Source organism: Scyliorhinus torazame, unplaced genomic scaffold (genome assembly GCF_047496885.1).
Source record: "Scyliorhinus torazame isolate Kashiwa2021f unplaced genomic scaffold, sScyTor2.1 scaffold_1759, whole genome shotgun sequence".
Taxonomy (NCBI): Eukaryota; Metazoa; Chordata; class Chondrichthyes; order Carcharhiniformes; family Scyliorhinidae; genus Scyliorhinus; species Scyliorhinus torazame.
This window is the reverse complement of record NW_027309486.1, coordinates 11,777-24,585: the sequence shown is the minus strand read 5'-3', so window position 1 is coordinate 24,585 and position 12,809 is coordinate 11,777. Positions and strand designations below refer to the sequence as shown.

The 12,809-nt window shown below is 54.5% G+C and overlaps 1 protein-coding gene across 1 annotated transcript; it reads right to left on the bottom strand.

The window, feature by feature from the left end:
• Positions 1-1,575: 1,575 nt before the first annotated feature.
• LOC140407658 (contactin-5-like) lies at positions 1,576-12,577 on the bottom strand (the record flags this gene model as incomplete). The annotated part of the gene is made up of 4 exons (XM_072494992.1): positions 1,576-1,734; positions 3,255-3,375; positions 9,595-9,770; positions 12,450-12,577. Coding segments are annotated over 4 exons (584 nt in total), but the record flags the coding sequence as incomplete, so codon positions are not given.
• Positions 12,578-12,809: the final 232 nt, after the last annotated feature.

Here is a 12,809-nt window from a genome sequence, read left to right as displayed (position 1 = left end):
AGGGACACAGTGAGGGTGAGGGACACAGTGAGGGTGAGGGACACAGTGAGGGTGAGGGACACAGAGTGAGGGACACAGTAAGGGTGAGGCACAGTGAGGGTGAGGCTCAGTGAGGGTGAGGCTCAGTGAGGGTGAGGGACACAATGAGGGTGAGGGACAATGAGGTTGAGGGACACAGTGAGGGTGAGGGATGCAGAGTGAGGGACACAGTGAGGGTGAGGCACAGTGAGGGTGAGGCACAGTGAGGGTGAGAGACGCAGTGAGGGTGAGGGACACAGAGTGAGGTACACAGTGAGGGTGAGGTACGCAGTGAGGGCGAGGCTCAGTAAGGGTGAGGGACACAGTAAGGGCGAGGGACACAGTGAGGGTGACGGACACAGTGAGGGTGAGGCACAGTGAGGGTGAGGCACAGTGAGGGTGAGGGACACAGTGAGGGTGAGGGACACAGTGAGGGTGAGGCACAGTAAGGGTGAGGGACACAGTGAGGGTGAGGGACAGTGAGGGTGAGGGACAGTGAGGGTGAGGGACACAGTGAGGGTGAGGGACACAGTGAGGGTGAGGCACATTGAGGGTGAGGGACACAGTGAGGGTGAGGGGCTCAGTGAGGATGCGGGGCTCAGTGAGAGTGAGGGACACAGTGAGGGTGAGGGGCACAGTGAGGGTGAGGGACACAGAGTGAGGGACCCAGTGAGGGTGAGGGACAGTGAGGGTGAGGGACACAGTGAGGGTGAGGGACACAGTGAGGGTGAGGGGCTCAGTGAGGGTGAGGGGCTCAGTGAGGGTGAGGGACTCAGTGAGGGTGAGGGACACAGTGAGGGTGAGGGGCACAGTGAGGGTGAGGGACTCAGTGAGGGTGAGGGACACAGAGTGAGGTACACAGTGAGGGTGAGGCACAGTGAGGGTGAGGCTCAGTGAGGGTGAGGCACAGTGAGGATGAGGGACAGTGAGGGTGAGGCACAGCGAGGGTGAGGCTCAGTGAGGGTGAGGCACAGTGAGGGTGAGGCTCAGTGAGGGTGAGGCACAGTGAGGGTGAGGCTCAGTGAGGGTGAGGGACACAGTGAGGGTGAGGGACAATGAGGGTGAGGGACACAGTGAGGGTGAGGGACGCAGAGTGAGGGACACAGTGAGGGTGAGGGTGAGGGACAATGAGGGTGAGGGACACAGTGAGGGTGAGGGACACAGAGTGAGGTACACAGTGAGGGTGAGGGACAGTGAGGGTGAGGGGCACAGTGAGGGTGAGGGACACAGAGTGAGGTACACAGTGAGGCGAGGCACAGTGAGGGTGAGGGTGAGGGACACAGTGAGGGTGAGGGTGAGGCTCAGTGAGGGTGAGGGACACAGAGTGAGGTACACAGTGAGGCGAGGCACAGTGAGGGTGAGGGACACAGAGTGAGGTACACAGTGAGGGTGGGGGACGCAGTGAGGGTGAGGTACACAGTGAGGCTGAGGCACAGTGAGGGTGAGGGACACAGAGTGAGGTACACAGTGAGGGTGGGGGACGCAGTGAGGGTGAGGCTCAGTGAGGGTGAGGGACACAGAGTGAGGTACACAGTGAGGCGAGGTAGGCACACTAACCTGTGGTGACAGATTGCCAGCCCAGGGTGAAGGGGCTTCGGGCCTGTAGATTGTAACGTGTGACTGGACTCTGGTGATCCTGACTGGGGCTCCAGGACAGCGTGGCCGTGTGACTGGACATCTCCTCCACAATCACCACTCCCGGCGCACCAGGGGGGCCTACAAACAGCAATACAGTGTGTCAGGCAGCACATATTAGTAAAGACACATAAACCCTCAAGGGCGAGTGTGTGTGAGTGTGTGTGAGTGTGAGTGTGTGTGAGTGTGAGTGTGTGTGGCACTCTGAGTGAGTGTGAGTGTGTGCGGCTCTGTGTTTGAGTGTGTTTGAGTGTGTGTGCGGCCCTGTGTTTGAGTGTGTGTGTGTGGCTCTATGTTTGAGTGTGTGAGTGTGTGCGGCTCTGTGTTTGTGTGTGAGTGTGTGCGGCTCTGTGTTTGAGTGTGTGTGAGAGTGCGTATGAGAGTGCGTGTGAGAGTGCGTGTGAGAGTGCGTGTGAGAGTGTGCGTGTGTGAGTGTGCGTGTGTGCGTGTGCATGTGTGCGTGTGCATGTGTGTGTGTGAGAGTGTGTGTGAGAGTGCGTGTGAGAGTGCGTGTGAGAGTGCGTGTGAGAATGTGTGTGTGAGAAAGTGTGTGTGAGAGTGCGTGTGAGAGTGCGTGTGAGAGTGTGTGTGAGAATGTGTGTGTGAGAGTGTGTGAGTGTGTGTGTGTGAGTGTGAGTGAGAGTGTGTGTGAGTGTGTGTGAGAGTGTGTGAGAGTGTGTGTGTGAGTGTGTGTGTGAGTGTGTGTGTGAGAGTGTGAGTGTGAGTGTGTGAGTGTGTGTGTGTGTGTGTGAGTGTGTGAGTGTGTGTGAGTGTGTGTGTGTGTGAGTGAGTATGAGTCTGAGTGTGTGAGTGTGAGTGAGTGTGTGTATGAGTGTGTGTGAGAGTGTGTGTGTGTGTGTGAGTGTGTGTGAGAGTGTGTGTGAGAGTGTGTGAGTGTGTGAGTGTGTGTGTGAGTGTGTGTGTGAGTGTGAGTCTGAGTGTGTGAGTGTGTGTGAGTGTGTGTGAGAGTGTGTGAGTGTGTGAGTGTGTGTGTGAGTGTGTGTGAGAGTGTGTGTGTGTGAGTGAGTGTGAGTCTGAGTGTGTGAGTGTGAGTGAGTGTGTGTGTGAGTGTGTGTGAGAGTGTGTGTGTGTGTGAGTGTGTGTGAGAGAGAGTGTGTGAGTGTGTGAGTGTGAGTCTGAGTGTGTGAGTGTGTGTGAGTGTGTGTGTGAGTGTGTGTGAGAGTGTGTGTGTGTGAGAGTGTGTGTGTGAGTGTGTGTGAGAGTGTGTGTGTGTGTGAGAGTGTGTGTGAGAGTGTGTGAGTGTGTGAGTGTGTGTGTGAGAGTGTGTGTGAGAGTATGTGTGTGAGAGTGAGTGTGACTGCCCTCCCCCTCGAGTTACAGAAAAATGTCCCAATCCCAGGGGTCCCTCCAGGCCGCTGGCAGGTTGAGGAGGTCCCAGCGCCACCGCCTGTGGTCTGCGATATCGGGGCCAGGCCTGCCCATGTCAGTCAGGGGGTCAGGCGCGAGGTGACCAGGTGTGAGAGAGTGGACGGACTGGTCCCTTGCAGCCTGCGGCCTCTACGCTCAAAGGTCAATGCTGGACTTGAACGCCGCTCACCGAGACCGAACGGTCAGGAATAACCGGGGCAGAGTAAACCTACCTCTCACAAGGACCACCGCTGTGCCCGATGAACTGTCAACCGCTGTCCGTACTCTGCATCCGTACCTCCCCGAGTGCTGGAGCTGAATATTCCGGATCATCACATCTGCCGAGCTGACCTGCTGCTCAGGAAAGGGGCAGAGTTACTCTCGACAGAGAGGGTACTGAACGTCACACCACCAATCCCACCAGCGGGCACTGATAAAGCAGTGGTATTTTTTTGAAAGGATACACTTGAAGACCGTGTCGAGACAAACAAGAGCTTTATTGCAAAGGCGTTTTCCCGAAGGCTGCCCATTCGCCGACGCAAACGGACTCTGCCGTCACCAATGTCTCACGTGACCAGGCTCTTAAAGTGACCTTGGGCGGGATTCTCCCGTTCCCGGCGGGACGGGGTGGCGTGGTCGGAGAATCCTGCCCCTTGTTCTGACTCGGAACAATCAACCGGAAAATAGCTTCAATTACCCCTTAAACATTCCTAATCAATACAGTTGACACGACAACCCTTAACTGCTATCTTTACTACCACGCAAACAACAAGAAAACCATCTCAGCAGTCAATCCACTGTTACATACAGTTAGCACATTCCTCCACCCTCGCCCCCACCTTTACATCAGAGCTTCCTGCAATGAAACGCAATTGAACAACAATCAAAATTCGCCATATGAACAATTGTGTGATGAATGTGGGTATTTCAGATATTTGGTATTCGAGGGGGCTGGTGCAGTAAGGGGTAACGGGCTCTGCCTGTTTCCTTCCGAGTTTTGGAACACACAAAACTATTGTTGAGGGGCACTTGCTACTCCCAGCGCTCCCAGTATTCTTCCCGATCTTCCCAGGCACAGCAGGCGGCAAGCTCCATTTTGAAGTGGTTTCCGACGACAATCCGTCTTCAAATTCCGGTTCCGTCGATCGCTGCTACCGTTACTTGGCAGCCCCCCCCTTGTTATGGGCCGGGGTTTAGAGAACCCCAAAGTGTATCATGGAGTTCCCCTGACCCACGACGTTTACTCGGTTGTGGTCTGGGGAGCACACGGCCCATTCTGCAGCTGAACAAATGAAAATGAAATGAAAATCGCTTATTGTCACAAGTAGGCTTCAAATGAAGTTACTGTGAAAAGCCCCTAGTCGCCACATTCCGGCGCCTGTTCGGGGACGCCGGTACGGGAGGCTGGTAGGTGTACTGCAACAGAGAGTTAAAGAACTTTTAAATTAAAACAATGTTTATTTATGAAACCCGTTAACACTTTATAAACCCACAGGAAACATCTTAACAACTATCAACACCAATCATCCCCCCCAAAGAATACAATACTCTATAAGTAACTCTTAATCTTTCCTTGCTACATCCATCAGACAAAAAAACCTTTTGCAGAAAGATTTAACTTCTCTACAGAAACAGGTATTATTTTTAAATCACCAAAGGATCTGGAGAAAGTCTTTAGTTTGCAGAGAGAGAGACTAATACACCTTCTGGCTGTGACCGCAGCTACCCAGCTCTCAAAACGAAACTAAAACGCACCCTGCAGCAGGCAGTCCAAAGTGAAATTAAAAGCAGACAGACAGCCTAGCTCCACCCACACTCTGACATCACTGCAGCCATCCAATAAACACCCATTTCTTAAAGGTACATCCACTACAGCTATTTTATAAACCCCCATTTCTTAAAGGAACCCTCACATGACACCCTCCATCTCCAGATTTGGCGCGGCAAAGTTTTAAGCTTCGGAATCCTTTTCGGATGTCTGCACGGGGATCAAGGATTTTTCTGTGTTTTCTGGTTCGCAGGGAGTCTGCGAGCCTGCTTCCGACCTCGTCGCCAGTTTTCTACTGTTTTTTTTTTAAAGGTTAGACTTGCAGACCATGAGGGTATAGACACACAAGAGCTTCATTGGAAAGATGTTTATTCAACAGGCTGTTAGGGTAGATTGCCTGTTTGTTCGTGCAAACAGCCGATGATGTCATCAATATGTCACATGGTCCGACTCTTAAAGTGACCTTGATCCAAAGAGGAGCAAACATCTACCCACAACAGGAGATCTTTCAGAAACCTCCCCTCAGACACAATGCATTCTGGAATTAAATGTCTCTACCAAGTTCCCTTCCGTCACTGGCTCAGTACTGAGGGTCAGTACTGAGGGAGTGCCGCACTGTCAGAGGGTCAGTACTGAGGGAGTGCCGCACTGTCAGAGGGTCAGTACCGAGGGAGTGCTGCACTGTCAGAGGGTCAGTACTGAGGGAGTGCTGCATTGTCAGAGGGTCAGTACTGAGGGAGTGCTGCATTGTCAGAGGGTCAGTACTGAGGGAGTGTTGCACTGTCAGAGGGTCAGTGCTGAGGGAGTGCCGCACTGTCAGAGGGTCAGTACTGAGGGAGTGCTGCATTGTCAGAGGGTCAGTACTGAGGGAGTGTTGCACTGTCAGAGGGTCAGTACTGAGGGAGTGCCGTACTGTCAGAGGGTCAGTACTGAGGGAGTGCTGCATTGTCAGAGGGTCAGTACTGAGGGAGTGCTGCACTGTCAGAGAGTCAGTACTGAGGGAGTGCTGCACTGTCAGAGGGTCAGTACTGAGGGAGTGCCGCACTGTCAGAGGATCAGTACTGAGGGAGTGCTGCACTGTCAGAGGGTCAGTACTGAGGGAGCGCTGCACTGTCAGAGGATCAGTACTGAGGGAGTGCCGCACTGTCAGAGGGTCAGTACTGAGGGAGTGCCGCACTGTCAGAGGGTCAGTACTGAGGGAGCGCTGCACTGTCAGAGGGTCAGTACTGAGGGAGTGCTGCACTGTCAGAGGGTCAGTACTGAGGGAGCGCTGCACTGTCAGAGGGTCAGTACTGAGGGAGTGCTGCACTGTCAGAGAGTCAGTAGTGAGGGAGTGCTGCACTGTCAGAGGGTCAGTACTGAGGGAGTGCCGCACTGTCAGAGGGTCAGTACTGAGGGAGTGCCGCACTGTCAGAGGGTCAGTACTGAGGGAGTGCCGCACTGTCAGAGGGTCAGTACTGAGGGAGTGCTGCACTGTCAGAGGGTCAGTACTGAGGGAGTGCTGCACTATGGGAGGGTCAGTACTGAGGGAGTGCCGCACTGTCAGAGGGTCAGTACTGAGGGAGTGCCCCACTGTCAGAGGGTCAGTACTGAGGGAGTGCCGCACTGTCAGAGGGTCAGTACTGAGGGAGTGCCACACTGTCAGAGGGTCAGTACTGAGGGAGTGCCGCACTGTCAGAGGGTCAGTACTGAGGGAGTGTGCACTGTCAGAGGGTCAGTACTGAGGGAGTGCCGCACTGTCAGAGGGTCAGTACTGTGGGAGTGCCGCACTGTCAGAGGGTCAGTACTGAGGGAGTGCCGCACTGTCAGAGGGTCAGTACTGAGGGAGTGCTGCACTGTCAGAGGGTCAGTACTGAGGGAGCGCCGCACTGTCAGAGGGTCAGTACTAAGGGAGTGCCGCACTGTCAGATGGTCAGTACTGAGGGAGTGCCGCACTGTCAGAGGGTCAGTACTGAGGGAGTGCCGCACTGTCAGAGGGTCAGTACTGAGGGAGTGCCGCACTGTCAGAGGGTCAGTACTGAGGGAGTGCCGCACTGTCAGAGGCTTCGTACTGAGGGAGTGCTGCACTGTCAGAGGGTCAGTACTGAGGGAGTGCCGCACTATGGGAGGGTCAGTACTGAGGGAGTGCCGCACTGTCAGAGGGTCAGTACTGTGGGAGTGCCGCACTGTCAGAGGGTCAGTACTGAGGGAGTGCCGCACTGTCAGAGGGTCAGTACTGAGGGAGTGCTGCACTGTCAGAGGGTCAGTACTGAGGGAGCGCCGCACTGTCAGAGGGTCAGTACTGAGGGAGCGCCGCACTGTCAGAGGGTCAGTACTGAGGGGGTGCCGCACTGTCAGAGGGTCAGTACTGAGGGAGTGCCGCACTGTCAGAGGGTCAGTACTGAGGGAGTGCCGCACTGTCAGAGGGTCAGTACTGAGGGAGTGCCGCACTGTCAGAGGGTCAGTACTGAGGGAGTGCCGCACTGTCAGAGGGTCAGTACTGAGGGAGTGCCGCACTGTCAGAGGCTTCGTACTGAGGGAGTGCTGCACTGTCAGAGGGTCAGTACTGAGGGAGTGCCGCACTGTCAGTGGGTCAGTACTGAGGGAGTGCCGCACTGTCAGAGGGTCAGTACTGAGGGAGTGCTGCACTATGGGAGGGTCAGTACTGAGGGAGTGCCGCACTGTCAGAGGGTCAGTACTGAGGGAGCGCCGCACTGTCAGAGGGTCAGTACTGAGGGGGTGCCGCACTGTCAGAGGGTCAGTACTGAGGGAGTGCCGCACTGTCAGAGGGTCAGTACTGAGGGAGTGCCGCACTGTCAGAGGGTCAGTACTGAGGGAGTGCCGCACTGTCAGAGGGTCAGTACTGAGGGAGTGCCGCACTGTCAGAGGGTCAGTACTGAGGGAGTGCCGCACTGTCAGAGGCTTCGTACTGAGGGAGTGCTGCACTGTCAGAGGGTCAGTACTGAGGGAGTGCCGCACTGTCAGTGGGTCAGTACTGAGGGAGTGCCGCACTGTCAGAGGGTCAGTACTGAGGGAGTGCTGCACTATGGGAGGGTCAGTACTGAGGGAGTGCCGCACTGTCAGAGGGTCAGTACTGAGGGAGTGCCGCACTGTCAGAGGGTCAGTACTGAGGGAGTGCCGCACTGTCAGAGGGTCAGTACTGAGGGAGTGCCGCACTGTCAGAGGGTCAGTACTGAGGGAGTGCCGCACTGTCAGAGGGTCAGTACTGAGGGAGTGCTGCACTGTCAGAGGGTCAGTACTGAGGGAGCGCCGCACTGTCAGAGGGTCAGTACTGAGGGAGTGCCGCACTGTCAGAGGGTCAGTACTGAGGGAGTGCCGCACTGTCAGAGGGTCAGTACTGAGGGAGTGCCGCACTGTCAGAGGGTCAGTGCTGTCTGAGAATGTTGTTAATTGGAGGGTTGTCTACGTGTCGAAGTGAACTCTGTTCTCTACAGCTCCGCAATCTTGGACTTGACCCCTCCCTGTGCAGCTGGATCCGCGACTTCCTCACCAACAGACCGCAATCTGTCAGGATCGGCAACAGCTCCTCCTCCACGATAGTCCTCAACACCGGGGCCCCGCAAAGATAAGGGGCTGGTTTAGCACTGGGCTAAATCGCTGGCTTTGAAAGCAGACCAAGGCAGGCCAGCAGCATGGTTCGATTCCCGTACCAGCCTCCCCGAACAGGTGCCGGAATGTGGCGACTAGGGGCTTTTCACAGTAACTTCATTTGAAGCCTACTTGTGACAATAAGCGGTTTTCATTGTGGGTTTTTTTTTCATTTTCATGTGTGCTCAGTGCTCTACTGTACTCCCTATACACACATGACTGTGTGGCAAGACTGAACTCCAACTCCAAGTTTGCGGATAATCCGACTGTGGCGGGCCGTATCTCAAACAACATTGAATCAGACTACAGAAGGGAGATAAATCACTTGGTTGCGATGTACCGAAAACACCCTCTCTCTAAATGTTGGAAAGACCAAGGAACTGATCATCGACTTCAGGAAGCGCAGCACGACACGCACTCCCGTCTGCATCAATGGCTCAAAGTGGAGATGGTCGATAGCTTTACGTTCCTGGGGGTCACCATCACCAACAGTCTGTCCTGGTCCACTCATGTTGATGCAACAGTCAAGAAAGTCCAACAACGTCTTTACTTCCTACGGAAGCTAAAGAAATTTAACATGTCTGCATCGACTCTGACAAGCCTCTACAGATGTGCGATAGAGAGCATCCTATCCGGCTGCATCACAGCCTGGTATGGCAACTGCTCGGCCCAAGACCGCAAGAAACTGCAGAGTGTGGTGAACTCAGCCCAACGCATCACACAAGCTTGCCACCCCCACATTGATTCTATCTACACCTCCCACTGCCTCAGGAAGGCAGACAGCATTGTCAGAGACCCCTCCCACCCAGGCATTGCCTTCCAGACCCTTCCATCAGGCAGAAGATACTGAAGTCTGAAGACCCGCACATCCAGACATAGGAACAGCTTCTTCCCCACAGCTACCAGACTCCTCAACGACTCCCCCTCGGACTGATCTGTTCCCTGTAAGAACACTATTCACGACACCCTATGCTGCTCTTGTTCATGTATTTGCTTTGTTTGGCCCCTTGTCCCGCACTGTAACCAATCACTGTTTGTCGATGTACCATTTGTCAATGTTCCCTGTCGATTATTCTTGTGTCTACTATGTACGTACTGTGTACGTTCCCTCGGCCGCAGAAAAATACTTTTCACTGTACTTCAGTACATGTGACAACTCAAATCAAATCAAATCAAATCGAACACCCGGTTCCCACGCCCCGGCCGAGAATACTCACAGCTCGCATCTTCTCAAAGTGACCCCCTTCTCTCTGGAAGTTGATTGGCTGCCCGTCGAATGACCACAGGAAGTGAGCGTGTAGTGTCCGGTCATGTCTGCTCCTGCAGGTCAGGACAGCGCTCTCCCCCACCGTCAGCTCCAGGTCCGCCGGGGTCAGCTCCACCTCTGTCACATCTGTGCAAAGGCCAGGCCACCAGCTGGTCAATAACCCAACACAGAGACAGAGCTACTCACCCCCACCCCCACCCCCCCCTCCGTCCAGGTCGGCCCCCTCCCACCCCCCCTCCGCCCAGGTCGGCCCCCTCCCACCCCCCCTCCGCCCAGGTCGGCCTTTCTCACACACCAGGCAGTGGAAATCCGGAACCTTCGCCCCACCGACCCCTCAAACAGCTGTCCAGGATTTTTACGGACCGTCAAACGGAACTTTCGTTCCCCATCTTGACAGACTTTGTTTTGTTGGAGAATGTCATCATTTAATCTGTTAATTTCCATGACGTGGGGCGTCGCTGCCTCAGTCCCAGCGTTTATCGCCCGTCCCTAATTGCCCCTTGAGAAGGTGGTGGGTGAGCCGCCTTCTTGAACCCGCTGCAGTCCCGTGTGGTGTAGGTACACCCACTGTGCTGTTAGGGAGGGAGTTCCGAGATTTTGCGACAGTGAAGGAACGGCCGATATATTTCCAAGTCGGGATAGTGAGGGGCTCGGAGGGGAACCTCCAGGTGGTGGGGGTCCCAGGTATCTGCTGCTCTTGTCCTTCTAGATGGTGGAGAGCGTGGGTTTGGAAGGTGCTGCCTAAGGGGCCTTGGTGAGTTGCTGCAGTGCATCTTGTAGCTGGTACACACGGCTGCCTCTGTGCGTCGGTGGGGGAGGGAGTGAATGTGTGTGGATGGGGGCTACTTTCTGAGTATCGGTCAGGAAGCTCAATCTGGAACGGTCAGTGACTAACTATAAGAGGTGAGCCGTTTAAAACGAAGGTGAGGAGAGTTTTATTCTCAGTACTGAGAGAATCACGCGTTTCTGGATTTCTCTTCCTCGAAGGGCGGCGGGAGCAGATTCTCTGACTATTTGTACGGCCGAGGTGGATAGACTCTCCATTAACGGGAGGGGTGAAATGGTATTGTGGGGTCAGCGAGACTGTGGGGCCAAGGTGACCATCAGATTGGGTTAGATGGGCCGAGTGGCGTTACTCCGAGTCCTCGATCATCCGTGAACCCCGTGTGTACCTGTCCTGTGAGTGTTTGATGGGGACAGTGTCGAGGGAGCTTTACTCTGTACCTAAGCCCGTGCTGTACCTGTCCTGGGAGTGTTTGATGGGGACAGAGTAGAGGGAGCTTTACTCTGTTTCTAACCCCGTGCTGTACCTGTCCTGGAAGTGTTTGATGGGGACAGTGTAGAGGTAGCTTTACTCTGTATCTAACCACGTGCTGTACCTGTCCTGTGAGTGTTTGATGGGGACAGTGTCGAGGGAGCTTTACTCTGTACCTAAGCCCGTGCTGTACCTGTCCTGGGAGTGTTTGATGGGGACAGAGTAGAGGGAGCTTTACTCTGTTTCTAACCCCGTGCTGTACCTGTCCTGGAAGTGTTTGATGGGGACAGTGTAGAGGTAGCTTTACTCTGTATCTAACCCGGTGCTGTACCTGTCCTGGGAGTGTTTGATGGGGACAGTGTAGAGGGGGCTTTACTCTGTATCTAACCCCGTGCTGTACCTGTCCTGGGAGTATTTGATGGAGACAGTGTAGAGGGAGCTTTACTCTGTATCTAACCCCGTGCTGTACCTGTCCTGGGAGTGTTTGATGGGGACAGTGTAGAGGGAGCTTTACTCTGTATCTAACCCCATGCTGTACCTGTCCTGGGAGTGTTTGATGGGGACAGTGTAGAGGGAGCTTTACTCTGTATCTAACCCCGCGCTGTACCTGTCCTGGGAGTGTTTGATGGGGACAGTGTAGAGGGAGCTTTATTCTGTATCTAACCCCGTGCTGTACCTGTCCTGGGAGTGTTTGATGGGGACTGTGTAGAGGGAGCTTTACTCTGTATCTAACCCTGTGCTGTACCTGTCCTGGGAGTGTTTGATGGGGACAGTGTAGAGGGAGCTTTACTCTGTATCTAACCCCGTGCTGGGAGTGTTTGATGGGGACAGTGTAGAGGGAGCTTTACTCTGTATCTAACCCCGTGCTGTACCTGTCCTGGGTGTGTTTGATGGGGACAGTGTAGAGGGAGCTTTACTCTGTATCTAACCCCGTGCTGTACCTGTCCTGGGAGTGTTTGATGTGGACAGTGTAGAGGGAGCTTTACTCTGTATCTAACCCCGCGCTGTACCTGTCCTGGGAGTGTTTGATGGGGACAGTGTAGAGGGAGCTTTATTCTGTATCTAACCCCGTGCTGTACCTGTCCTGGGAGTGTTTGATGGGGACAGTGTAGAGGGAGCTTTACTCTGTATCTAACCCCGTGCTGTACCTGTCCTGGGAGTGTTTGATGGGGACAGTGTAGAGGGAGCTTTACTCTGTATCTAACCCCGTGCTGTACCTGTCCTGGGAGTGTTTGATGGGGACAGTGTAGAGGGAGCTTTACTCTGTATAGCTGTAAATCCCATTAGAGATGGTGCAAGACTGGATTTGGAAGCTTTTAAAAATCAATATCCAATTAAGGGGCAATTTAACGTGGCCAATCCACCTAACCTGGACATCTGTGAGTTGTGGGGGTGAGACTCACGTGGACACGGGGAGATTGTGCAAACTCCAGATGGACAGTTACCCAGGGCCGGGATCGAACCTGGGACCTCGGCGCTGTGAGGCTGCAGTGCTAACCACTGCGCCACCGTGCCACGCGATCGTGAAGCTTTTCACTGGGGTCCGTTACCTTTCACATACACATTTCCGGAGCTGGCTGAGGTGCCGAATATGTTCTCTGCCCGGCAGGTGTAGTGTCCAGTGTCCCTGTGGGTGACGTTGCTGATCCGCAGGGTTCCGTCTTGTGAAACGCTTACCCTGTGGGGGAGAATTGGAGTCAGTGCATGGTTGGAAATCTGACACATCCCAGTTCCAATGTCAGGCCTGAGAATTGTGACAGGCAGCGTTTCAAACCCAGACACATAGTCCCTGTTCGAAGGACAGTGCACCCAGCAGCTGGACACAACACGGAAATATAAACCCCTCCCTATCTCTGTAACCTCCTCCAGCCCCGACACCCCTCCCTATCTCGGTAACCTCCTCCAACCCC